Source organism: Chiloscyllium plagiosum, unplaced genomic scaffold (genome assembly GCF_037043375.1).
Source record: "Chiloscyllium plagiosum isolate Xiang-an unplaced genomic scaffold, Cpla_swu_hap1 HiC_scaffold_4, whole genome shotgun sequence".
Lineage (NCBI taxonomy): Eukaryota > Metazoa > Chordata > Chondrichthyes > Orectolobiformes > Hemiscylliidae > Chiloscyllium > Chiloscyllium plagiosum.
The window spans coordinates 43280885-43292904 of NW_028270142.1; the positions used below are offsets into that span (position 1 = coordinate 43280885).

Here is a 12020-nt window from a genome sequence, read left to right on the forward strand (position 1 = left end):
AAGTGCCGAGTGAAATATCCATCTCGGCCTCATCCAAGACAATTCATTTCACTCCAAGTGATATCAAGAAATAGTTAGAGGCACTGGTTACTGTAAAGGCTATTGGTCCTGACCCCATTCTGGCAATAATACTAAAAACTTGTGATCTTGAACTTGCCGCTCCTCTAGCCAAGCCATTCAACTAGCTACAACACTGGCATCTACCCAAAATTGTGAAAAATCGCCCAGGTATATCCTGTCCATAAAAGCAGGACAAATCTAACCCGGCCCAGTTTCCACCCCATCAGTCCACTGTTATCATCAGTAAAGAGTGGGAAGGTGTCATCGACAATGTTACCAAGCAGCACCTGCTCAGCAATAACCTGCTCAGCGGCACCCAGTTTAGGTTACACCAGGACCACTCAGCTCACCACATTACAGCCTTGGTTCAAACTTGGACAAAAGAGCTGAATTCCAGAGGTGAAGTGAAAGTGACTGCCTTTAACATCAAAGCTACATTCGACTGAGTCTGGTATCTAGGAGTCCTAGCAAAACAGGAACTAGTGGATATCATGGGGCAAACTCTCTGCTGGTTGGAGTCATACCTGGCACATAGGTGGTGGTAGGAGGTCAGTCATCTCAGCTCCAGGGCAGGAGTTCTTCAGTGTAGTGACCTAGGGTCATCCATCTTCAGCTGCTGCTTCAATGACCGTTTTTCTATCATAACATTAGAAGTGGGAATGTTTAACAATGATTGCGCAATGTTTGACACTATTTGTGACTCCTCAGATACTGAAGCAGTCCATGTCCAAATGCAATGAAATCTGGACAAGTGGTAAGTTAGATTTGTGCCAAACAAATGCCAGGCAGTGACCATCTCCAATGGGAGACAATCTAAGCCTTGACATTCAATGATGTTATCATCACCAAGTTCCTGTCCCATCAACACCCTAGGGGTTACTATTGACCAGAAACTCAACTGAACTTGCTATAAAAATATAATGGTTGCAAGAGCAGGTCAGAGGCTAGGAATACTGCAGTGTGACTCACCACTAGACTTCCCAAAGCCTGTCCATCATCTATAAGGCACAAGTCAGGAATGTGATGGAATATTCTGCACTTGCCTGGACAGGTGAAGTTCCAAGGACACCATGCAGAACAAGACATCCTGCTTGATTGGCGCCACATCCACGAGATGTACTGCAGAAATTTGCCAAATGTCCTGAGACAGCACCTTCCAAACCCATGATCAGTTCCATCCAGAAGGACAAACACAACAGATACATGGGAACACCAGCACCACCACAACCTGCAGTTTCACCTCCAGGTCACGACACATATATTGCCATTTCTTCAACGTTGCATCAAAATCCTGAAATTACCTCCCAAATAGCATTGTGGGTCAGCCCTTGGTCTGCAAAGGTTCAAGAAGGCAGCTCACTGCTATCTTCTCAAAGACAACTAGGGATGGGCAATAAATCCTGGTCAGCCAGCAACGCCTACGTCTCATAAGAGAATATTAAAAAAGCCAAGAGGGAAACGTAAATGGACAAAATGACTTCCCTTGTCCATGAAGTAATCTACATAATTTCTGATCACTACATTAATTGGAGGAAAATCTACAGAGACCCTTTTAACGGACATGTAAACTGATTTTCTGAATTCCTTCATACTCTTTAGTATTCAGTATATTAACAATGAATCTTTGTCTTTCTAATGAATAGATGTTTAGTAATGAATGAATCGTACTGGAAACTTTTATTTTGCAGTTTGTTTTGAGTGGGGATGTAGACACAATTGTTCTCGACGATTTATTGCCTGGGACAGAGTATGAGGTTTCTCTCTCTGCGATTTACAGTGATGAGACAGAAAGTGATGTCGTGGCTGTACTGGAGACAACACGTAAGATGACACATTTGGAAGTTACCTGCTCAATTTGCTTAAATTGTAAACTCTCTATGTAAAACAATAGCTTTGGTTGTGCTCTGATCTCCTAAAATCTCACCAAGAATGATGGCTGCATAATTTCAACAGCAGCAAGTTGTATTTATATAGCACCTTTAACATAGTAAAAGCAGCCCAAGCCACATTGTGAAACAAAATTTGACACTGAGCCACATGAATAGATGTAAGAACAAGTGACTACAATTTGGTCAAAGCGATAGGTTTTAAGGAACATTTTAAAGGGGAAGTGAGAGTTGAAGAGTTTTAGGGAGGGGATTTCAGAGGAATTGGGCAAATTAGCAATAGGTACAACCACTGACAGTGGAACAATAGAAATTGATGAATTGCCAGAGATCAGAATTAGATCAGTGCAGAGACCTTGGAGAGTAGTAGGGCAGGACGATGTAACAGAGCTAGAAAAGGGTGTGACCATTGAAGGATCAGAATATCAGGCCAATAATTTTAATATTGAGGCATTGCCATTGTTGACTAAACTAAGGCAGTAAACAGTGTGGTTTATGGGTGAACAGGACTTGGTATGAGTTGGGACACGTGCAGTAGATTTTCGGATGACCTAAAATTATGGCAAGTGAGCAATGAAAAATTAGAATTAGTGAAGTCTGGAGAACAGAATGGTGAAGACCTTTCCCATGTACTTAGATTTGATGCAACCTTTGAGGTCAGCGTCCAGTATCCTTGGACTCTCTGTAGTTATTTTGCTTGTTTCAATGGAGCAAGTTGGAAAAATAAATTGGTTATGTCCCATTAGGAGAATATACACAAGGCCTAAATTTTCTGAGTTTATTGAATTAATGTCAGTGCTGCTATATATCTTATTTAAAATGCTAGCATAAATACATTGTTTGTGTTTGTAAAGGTTTTATGTTTTACATGTATAGTGCTAACCTTTAAGGTAAGATGTATATTTATTAGTTTATCCAGGCTGGTGTCATGTGGTTTAGAATTAATTTTCACTGTAATTACAGTTCAGCAGATAATCACAACAACAGCAGCTACAACAACAACTCAGAGACCTACTACAGCAGGTTTGTGAATATCAGTGGTAAGAACATTTATAGGCTAAAACAAAAACTACTTATATTTCCAAACAAAATTAAACATTTCCTTGTATTTAATAAACTCGCTTCTTATTAATCACCTCCTCAGTGAAATTGACACAGGTAACTAAATGTTTCTCCATGAGCGGTAGAGAGTTCCACATTCTCACATCTCTCTTGGTAAAATAGTTCTCCTGAATTACCTGTTGGATTTATTAGTGACCCGCTCATATCATTGAGATATTTCTCTCATGTTCTACATCACGGCGCAGTCCTATAAGTGACTCTCTCACTTTTACGAACCAGGATATGTCTTCACTGGCCCAGTAGTGGATGGGTTGTGAGCTCACAGCTTAAACTGAATAACCCCATTTCTGGTATTGTTTCTTACTGGAATGGGTATAAATTCTGGTTGCCTGTAGCCAGCATCATTAAATCAAAGAATGGTCACACCACTGAAGAGGTAATTTTCCTGAGTTTGACCTGACTGCCTGCAAGATCAACTCATCTAGCCCCACCACCAAGTACCCACCCTCCTACACCCTTTCCTTGTGGTCCTGCCATTTTGTTTTCCTTCAGATAATTATCTAATCATATTGATAAAGACTTGCCATAAAGTGCTAAGTTGATGTATTTATCAGTAACCAATCAACATGTTTGAAGGATAACAAGAACATTTTTGGTCTCCTCGCTTAGAGGGATTAACTTTCACTTTCACTGATTCGGATCACTAGACTGATTCCTGGGATTTGGGGTTTAGTTATAAGGAAACGGTGGGCCCATTCTTGTTGGAGTTTAGGAGAATGAAAGGTGATCTTACTGAAACATTCTGTGGGGTGGGGGTGGGAGGGTGGACAAGACAGATGCTGGGAAGATATTTATACTCATGGAGTAATCTGGAACAAAGTAGGGAGGAATTGTTTATCACAGAGGATGGTTAGACTTTGGAATTTATTTACCTCAGCGACCAATGGAAACTGGGAAATTGAATATATTCAAGACTAGGTAGGTCAATTTTGCTGGACAAGGGTTATGAGTGACAGGCAGGAAAGGGGACTTAGACATCAATCAGGTTAGCTATAATTGTATTGAATGGAGTAGAAGGCTTGATGAGCCAGATAGCCTGCTCCTCCTGCTTATGGTGTGGAAATTAATGTGAACTGCATTTTTCAGCATCTGTTTCAAAATGATAGCAAATTACAAACAAGCTAATGCAACTAATCTTTGGACAGGCTACACAGTAAAAGAACAGAACCCAATGTCAGGTTCCAGTTCCAAGTCTCATTTTTTTTTTGAAAATGTCTAAAGAGCTAATGATTTTAATTTGAGAATTATTTTTCTGATTCATAAATTCCAGAATCCTAGAATCCCTACAGCATGGAAACAGGCCCTTCAGCCCAACAAGTCCACTTGTCCTCTGACAAGTAACCCAAACAGACCCATTCCCTTAATGTATTATCGTACATTTACCCCTGACTAATGCACCTCACCTACTCATTCCTGAACACGATGGGCAATTTAGCATGGTCAATTCACCTAACCTGCACATCTTTGGGTTGTGGGAGGAAACCGGAGCACCGAGAGGAAACCCACACAGACAAGGGGAGAATGTGCAAACTCCACACCAACAGTCGCCTGAGGCTGGAATTGAACCTGGGTCTCTGATGCTGTGAGGCAGCAATGCTAGCCACTGAGCCACCATGCCACCCCTTGTACTTGCAGTTATTAAATCATTTAAAAAGCAAAGTTAAAATTTTAATTATGTAAATGTGCAAATGTTGTCAGGTAATTGTGCTGATTTTCAATTTGTTGTGATTCTTTGGATCCAGTTATTCGATCTGGAATAAGAAATCTAGATGTGGGTGATGAAACCACGTTTAGCCTACATGTGTCCTGGGACCCAGCTGATTCCCTTGTTACACAGTACAGAGTGTCCTATGTATCTCTAAAAGGAGACCGCGCAGAAGAAGCGGTAAGCATGGTCTGTATAAGTCTTTACATATTTTGTTAGGAATGGGAGTGTCATTATGAATGGCTGCATGAAAGGTAAATTCCAATTGAAAAATGGGGGTGGAGGGGAGCTTACCTTTACTGTCCATCCAGTGTTGCTCTTCACATTTCAAGTGTTAACTGATTATCTGCCTTACCTCTCAACCTCTACCTCAACACTGTGAAAACTTTTTTCCTTTTATGACTCCATTTTGAGACTTGATTCATTGTTGTGACACGAGAGTGAGAACTCTGAGAGTGGGAGTATAGCTGTTATAATGGGACCAGAGCTCAGAGAGTGGAAGTATAGCTGTTGTAATGGAGTAGTGCTCAGAGAGTGGACAGGTGTTATAATGGTGCCAGAGCTTGGTGAGTGGGAGTACAGATGTTATAATGGGGTAGTGCTCAGTGAGTGGGAATACAGCTGTTATAATGGGGTCAGGGCTCAGTGATTGGGAATACAGCTGTTATAATGGGGTAGATCTCAGTGAGTGGGAATACAGCTGTTATAATGGGGTCGGGGCTCAGTGAGTGGGAGTATAGCTGTTACAATGGGGTAGTGCTCAGTGAGTGGGAATACAGCTGTTATAATGGGGTCAGGGCTCAGTGATTGAGAATACAGCTGTTATAATGTGGTAGTGCTCAGTGAATGGGAGTACAGCTGTTATAATGGGGCCAGGGCTCAGTGAGTGGGCGTACAGCTGTTATAATGGGGTAGTGCTCAGTGAGTGGGAATATAGATGCAATAATGGAGCCAGGGCTCAGTGAGTTGCGATTACAGCTGTTATAATGGGGTAGTGCTCAGTGAGTGGGAGTACAGCTGTTATAATGGTGTCAGGGCTCAGTGATTGGGAATACAGCTGTTATAATGGGGTCAGGGCTCAGTGATTGGGAATACAGCTGTTATAATGGGGTCAGGGCTCAGTGATTGGGAATACAGCTGTTATAATGGTGTCAGGGCTCAGTGATTGGGAATACAGCTGTTATAATGGGGCCAGGGCTCAGTGATTGGGAATACAGCTGTTATAATGGTGTCAGGGCTCAGTGATTGGGAATACAGCTGTTATAATGGTGTCAGGGCTCAGTGATTGGGAATACAGCTGTTATAATGGGGTCAGGGCTCAGTGATTGGGAATACAGCTGTTATAATGGGGTCAGGGCTCAGTGATTGGGAATACAGCTGTTATAATGGGGTCAGGGCTCAGTGATTGGGAATACAGCTGTTATAATGGTGTCAGGGCTCAGTGATTGGGAATACAGCTGTTATAATGGGGTCAGGGCTCAGTGATTGGGAATACAGCTGTTATAATGGTGTCAGGGCTCAGTGATTGGGAATACAGCTGTTATAATGGGGTCAGGGCTCAGTGATTGGGAATACAGCTGTTATAATGGGGTCAGGGCTCAGTGATTGGGAATACAGCTGTTATAATGGAGTCAGGACTCAGTGATTGGGAATACAGCTGTTATAATGGGGTCAGGGCTCAGTGATTGGGAATACAGCTGTTATAATGGTGTCAGGGCTCAGTGATTGGGAATACAGCTGTTATAATGGGGTCAGGGCTCAGTGATTGGGAATACAGCTGTTATAATGGGGTCAGGGCTCAGTGATTGGGAATACAGCTGTTATAATGGGGTCAGGGCTCAGTGATTGGGAATACAGCTGTTATAATGGGGTCAGGGCTCAGTGATTGGGAATACAGCTGTTATAATGGTGTCAGGGCTCAGTGATTGGGAATACAGCTGTTATAATGGGGTCAGGGCTCAGTGATTGGGAATACAGCTGTTATAATGGGGTCAGGACTCAGTGATTGGGAATACAGCTGTTATAATGGGGTCAGGACTCAGTGATTGGGAATACAGCTGTTATAATGGGGTCAGGGCTCAGTGATTGGGAATACAGCTGTTATAATGGTGTCAGGGCTCAGTGATTGGGAATACAGCTATTATAATGGGGTCAGGGCTCAGTGATTGGGAATACAGCTGTTATAATGGGGTCAGGGCTCAGTGATTGGGAATACAGCTGTTATAATGGTGTCAGGGCTCAGTGATTGGGAATACAGCTGTTATAATGGGGTCAGGGCTCAGTGATTGAGAATACAGCTGTTATAATGGGGTCAGGGCTCAGTGATTGGGAATACAGCTGTTATAATGGGGTCAGGGCTCAGTGATTGGGAATACAGCTGTTATAATGGTGTCAGGGCTCAGTGATTGGGAATACAGCTGTTATAATGGGGTCAGGACTCAGTGTTTGGGAATACAGCTGTCATAATGGGGTCAGGGCTCAGTGATTGGGAATACAGCTGTCATAATGGTGTCAGGGCTCAGTGATTGGGAATACAGCTGTTATAATGGTGTCAGGGCTCAGTGATTGGGAATACAGCTGTTATAATGGGGTCAGGGCTCAGTGATTGGGAATACAGCTGTTATGATGGGGTCAGGGCTCAGTGATTGGGAATACAGCTGTTATAATGGGATCAGGACTCAGTGATTGGGAATACAGCTGTTATAATGGGGTCAGGGCTCAGTGATTGGGAATACAGCTGTTATAATGGTGTCAGGGCTCAGTGATTGGGAATACAGCTGTTATAATGGGGTCAGGGCTCAGTGATTGGGAATACAGCTGTTATAATGGTGTCAGGGCTCAGTGATTGGGAATACAGCTGTTATAATGGGGTCAGGGCTCAGTGATTGGGAATACAGCTGTTATAATGGGGTCAGGGCTCAGTGATTGGGAATACAGCTGTTATAATGGGGTCAGGGCTCAGTGATTGGGAATACAGCTGTTATAATGGGGTCAGGGCTCAGTGATTGGGAATACAGCTGTTATAATGGGGTCAGGGCTCAGTGATTGGGAATACAGCTGTTATAATGGGGTCAGGACTCAGTGGCAGCCATTGCTGCCGCTGAGAGTGTCACTCCAAAATTCCAGTTTGTACTTGGCATATTAACTCAGACTTTGGGATGCCCTCCTCTCCCTGTTCTACCTGTGGTCTTACCTGAAAGCTGACAAAACCCATCAACGAGTTGTTTGGGTTTAATATGTTAATATGCATTTTAACACAGTGCAGAATGCAATAGACCTTTTGTGTTTATTTGTAAGTTAAGGAGACCCATGTTTCATGACATAGTTTGTAACTGTACACTTAGATGTTCTTAATGATGTAACCGTTTTATTATTTTATGCTTTTATTTTAATGATTGCTCCTGTTACAACTTGTTGTTATTTGTTTTCTTTATATTGTTACCATAATGTCATTAATGACTATTAATAACCATCCAACTATAAAGATGAGCTGAGAACCTCCAGATTATAATGAGCCGGGTGATCATTTTCATTCAATATTTAACTTTGAGTGCCAAAAGGAAAGTGAACTCATTGTTTATTTGGTTGATTAAGTGGGGACGGTGACTGAGATATTATTGGAGCTTCATACTGATGTAAAATGAATTTGGTTAGTGAGATTTAAAAAAAGATGATTTTTGGCACTTCCATTGCTTACTAATATGTTATAAAACTGAGAAATAAATACATTTTTAACAGGCTGTTAAAAATTTGTGCTTTTTTCCAACGCTAGTCTTTTTTCTCGTCAGGCATCAACTCTACATTTGGCACCAATGTTGCTGTTTTAATCTCTGATGATATCGATCAAATGAGCTGGCAGACCATAAATAAATCAACACTACATAAATGCATGTGCAGTGCTGAATTAAAATCTGGTCAGAATTAAAATCTTGTCTGCTTCCATTCCTATCTATGCAATTGTAGCCAGAGTATTTCCTGCAATAACCCCTCTTCTTACTCTGGCACAGTTAGTTCTGGTGTCCACACCTATTTCTCATCTATTTGTTGAACTGCAGGGTCTTGGATGAAAACACAGTCAGGTTCCACGTGTACACTGTCAACACTAAGGTCAGCTTCACTACCACCTATTTTGAGTTGACCCTGTTAGACTGTTCGGCCAACATCTAAATCTTGGATGAGCTGCAATTTTCTTCAGTTCAGTGTTAGGAAGGCTGAAACCATTGTCTTCAGCCCCATTACAATTCTCTTCTTACGCTAACCATAGTCTTACGTTGAACCAGACTGTTTGCAACTTCAGAGGTACCATAAGACAAAGGAGCAGATGTAAACCAGCTTTTTTGTGATTAATGGACAACACTACCAAGCCCATTTTCTGTCCATTTCATCACCTTTAGTCACCTTCCTGTATTATTGCAAATAATGCTGAGATCCTCATTCTTCACTTTGTTGTGAAGTTAACTGTTGCAGTGATATCCTGGCTGTATTCCTATCTTGAGCTCATTCAAAACTTTACTGCCTGTGTCCTAGTTCATTTACCCATTTGTGCTCAGTCCAGTTTAGCAACTTTTTATCTTACTCTCATGTTGAAATTCCTTTGATGCCTTACTCTCTTTGTAACCTTCTCCAGCTTACAACCCTCTTCGATCTATGCTCCAAATCTGTCCTTCTGCTGTGCTTTTGATAACTGCACCATCAGCTACCTAAATCATAGACGCTAGAATTCTCTCCTTCAACTTTTCCATGTTCTCTCTTTCTTCATCAAAGAAGCTCCTCAAAAATCTACCTCATTCTTTTGTCCACCTGTCCTAGTATCTCCTCCTTTGGCTTGAAGTCCCTACTTTTGTTTGTCTGATTTATGCTCCTGTGAAGTGTCTTGGGATGCTTTACCACACTAAGATGCAATATAAACGTAGTTTTTTTTTGTTACTGTATGTTGTGATGTGCAATGCACCAACTGATTTTATTGATAACCTATTTTACTCAGGTGATGGTTCCTGGAAGGCAAAATGACCTCGTGCTCCAGCCTCTACTCTCAGACACTTGGTATAAAATTTCTGTGACACCACTCTACGTTGATGGAGAGGGCACTGCTCTCACTGTCAGTGGCAAGACGTGTAAGTGGAGTATTCAGTTTATGTCATTTTACTGATCTTATTAAATGGTGCAGCAGGCTTTGGGGCCAGATGACCCACGCCTGTCCCACATCTGAAGTTCAAATACATTGAATAGTGACTCTCGGTGCAACAAAAATGCACGTCCTTTCTTCATCCATGAGGTATGAAGGTATGTGACTTACACTTATTGCTCACCCTTAATTGTACCTGAGAAGATGATGGTGACTCTCTGTGTTAATGACCAAGTGGGTAGTAATTGACCCCGGCCCACCCCCCACTGACATGTACCTCATAATATTTGACAGCTGGGTATGGTGCCCATTGGCAACTGCTGTTAAGTCTGTTGATACACTTAACTGCTCAATTGACCATGAGGTAGCATTCTCTCACCATCTGCACTGCCAGAAAATTCTGAGCAGCAGCAGGAGGGGCAGAGTGGCAGAGTGCTTAAGGCTGTTTTTGAGCGGGCTTCTTTGAAAAGATTGAAAAGAAGGGGAAGCACAAAGGGTGCCCTCTGAGGAATGGGGCAGACCCAACAATATATCAGCCCACCACTTCCTTCCTCAACACTTCCTTGCCCCCTCACCTTCCTCTCTGACCCTTTCCTGCTCTAATATCCTGGACATGTCTGTCTGTGGGATCCATGGCCCCCTCTCCCCGTGCTTCATGATGCCCACTGCAAAGGTCTCCCAGTCCCGACTGGGACTGCTATCTGATTGGCTGTCAAGCTCTAGAGGGCGTGACTTGCTCCCACTGTGGGGGCGGTGGTGCGGCCCTCTGAACCTGTCTGGCCCATGGCCCTTAGATTCACCGCTGCAAGAAAGTCATTCTGCTCGGAACCAAATTCCATTCTGCTGGTCCCACTCCCCCATCTTGTAAAATCCAACCCTGTATTTCTGGATTGTTATTCTAGGCCTCTGGATAACTCACTTGGTAAAATAGCCATACACGATAAACAGCCTTAATCTCTGAGGAATTGTTAACCTGTGACCTATGCTCAATTCTGACTTGACTTTCCCTTATCCTGTTGTACCTTTGGCTCCATGTTCCATTTAGAAAAAGGAAAAGTGAGTGTGAGAAACAAAGATCAAAATATAAAAGAGAGAAAGAAATGTAGAATAACAACAAAGGTAGAAACTGGAAGAACGGCCCTTCTTCTTTGAAATAGTAAAATGGAGTCTCAGTTTGGCATCTGATCTGACTGATGCTACCTGTGGCATTGTAGCATCCCCTCAATACTGCAGTGGGTGTGTCAGCCTGGATCTTAATACTCAAAGTTTGGCAGTGGGATTTGAGCCCACAACCTTCTTATTAAATGAGTCGTAACGCATTCAAATTAATTGGATTAAAACAGTTTGATAATTTGAAAGTGCATTAGATTTATTTATGTTAATTACTTTTTGTTATAGTGCCACTCTCTGGACCAACCAACCTGCGTGTCTCGGAGGAATGGTATAATCGTTTCCGAATTAGATGGGACCCTCCTCCAACAGCGACAATGGGTTACAGAGTGGTTTACACTTCTGCCTCAGGTATGACACCCATATTATTGAAACAGAGATACCCCTGTTCTCTGCTGTATTATTTATTTTCATTACAAACGCTCTTGATTCCGTCAGTATTTGCACTGATAATGTTTAAACACCAAAGGTTGAGTTTTCCCATTTGGTTTTGGTAAAATGTTTCTGTCACTGGTTAATGGTCAGTCCATGTCAGCTTTATTCTCCCAATCTTCCACACATCAGCTCATTAACTGTGGAGCGGGCCTGTACAGTGTCCAGCTCATGGGGTCGTGCTGGTGGAGAGGTGGAAGTGTGCGATGGTGCTGGGATTTCCATTTCATGCTACAAGCACAATCCTTAATACCCAAGCTCCACAACACTCCAGATGCTGCAGGTGATGAGCTGCCCTTTGCCCTTTGCACCTGCCACCTTTGTAAGTGAGTGAATGGGGCAGAAAGTGAAGCTTGTTTCACAGGCAGTGACCCAGCAGTGCTGGTGGATGGGGTGGTTGAAAGAAATGCAGTGCTGTTTCCACTGAAGGCTGCAGATGCAGCCAGTCCAGATGGAGATCCTGATCTGGGTCAATCTGGTGACCAAGGTCAAACACAAATCCCAGCAATATTGAAAGAAG

At 42.6% G+C, this 12020-nt stretch overlaps 1 protein-coding gene across 6 annotated transcripts in view; it reads left to right on the forward strand.

Annotated features, from left to right (window-relative positions):
- col14a1a (collagen, type XIV, alpha 1a) overlaps window positions 1-12020 on the forward strand; it is a 225792-nt gene that overhangs the window by 108898 nt on the left and 104874 nt on the right. For 5 of the 6 annotated variants that reach the window (XM_043688687.2, XM_043688688.2, XM_043688691.2 and 2 more), the window contains exons 17-21: window positions 1749-1881; window positions 2910-2969; window positions 4811-4962; window positions 9758-9887; window positions 11297-11419. In XM_043688687.2, the coding sequence (XP_043544622.2) occupies window positions 1749-1881; window positions 2910-2969; window positions 4811-4962; window positions 9758-9887; window positions 11297-11419 (598 nt within the window). The remainder of the gene's footprint in view (window positions 1-1748; window positions 1882-2909; window positions 2970-4810; window positions 4963-9757; window positions 9888-11296; window positions 11420-12020) is intronic. The other variant, XM_043688690.2, reaches the window with a different exon arrangement.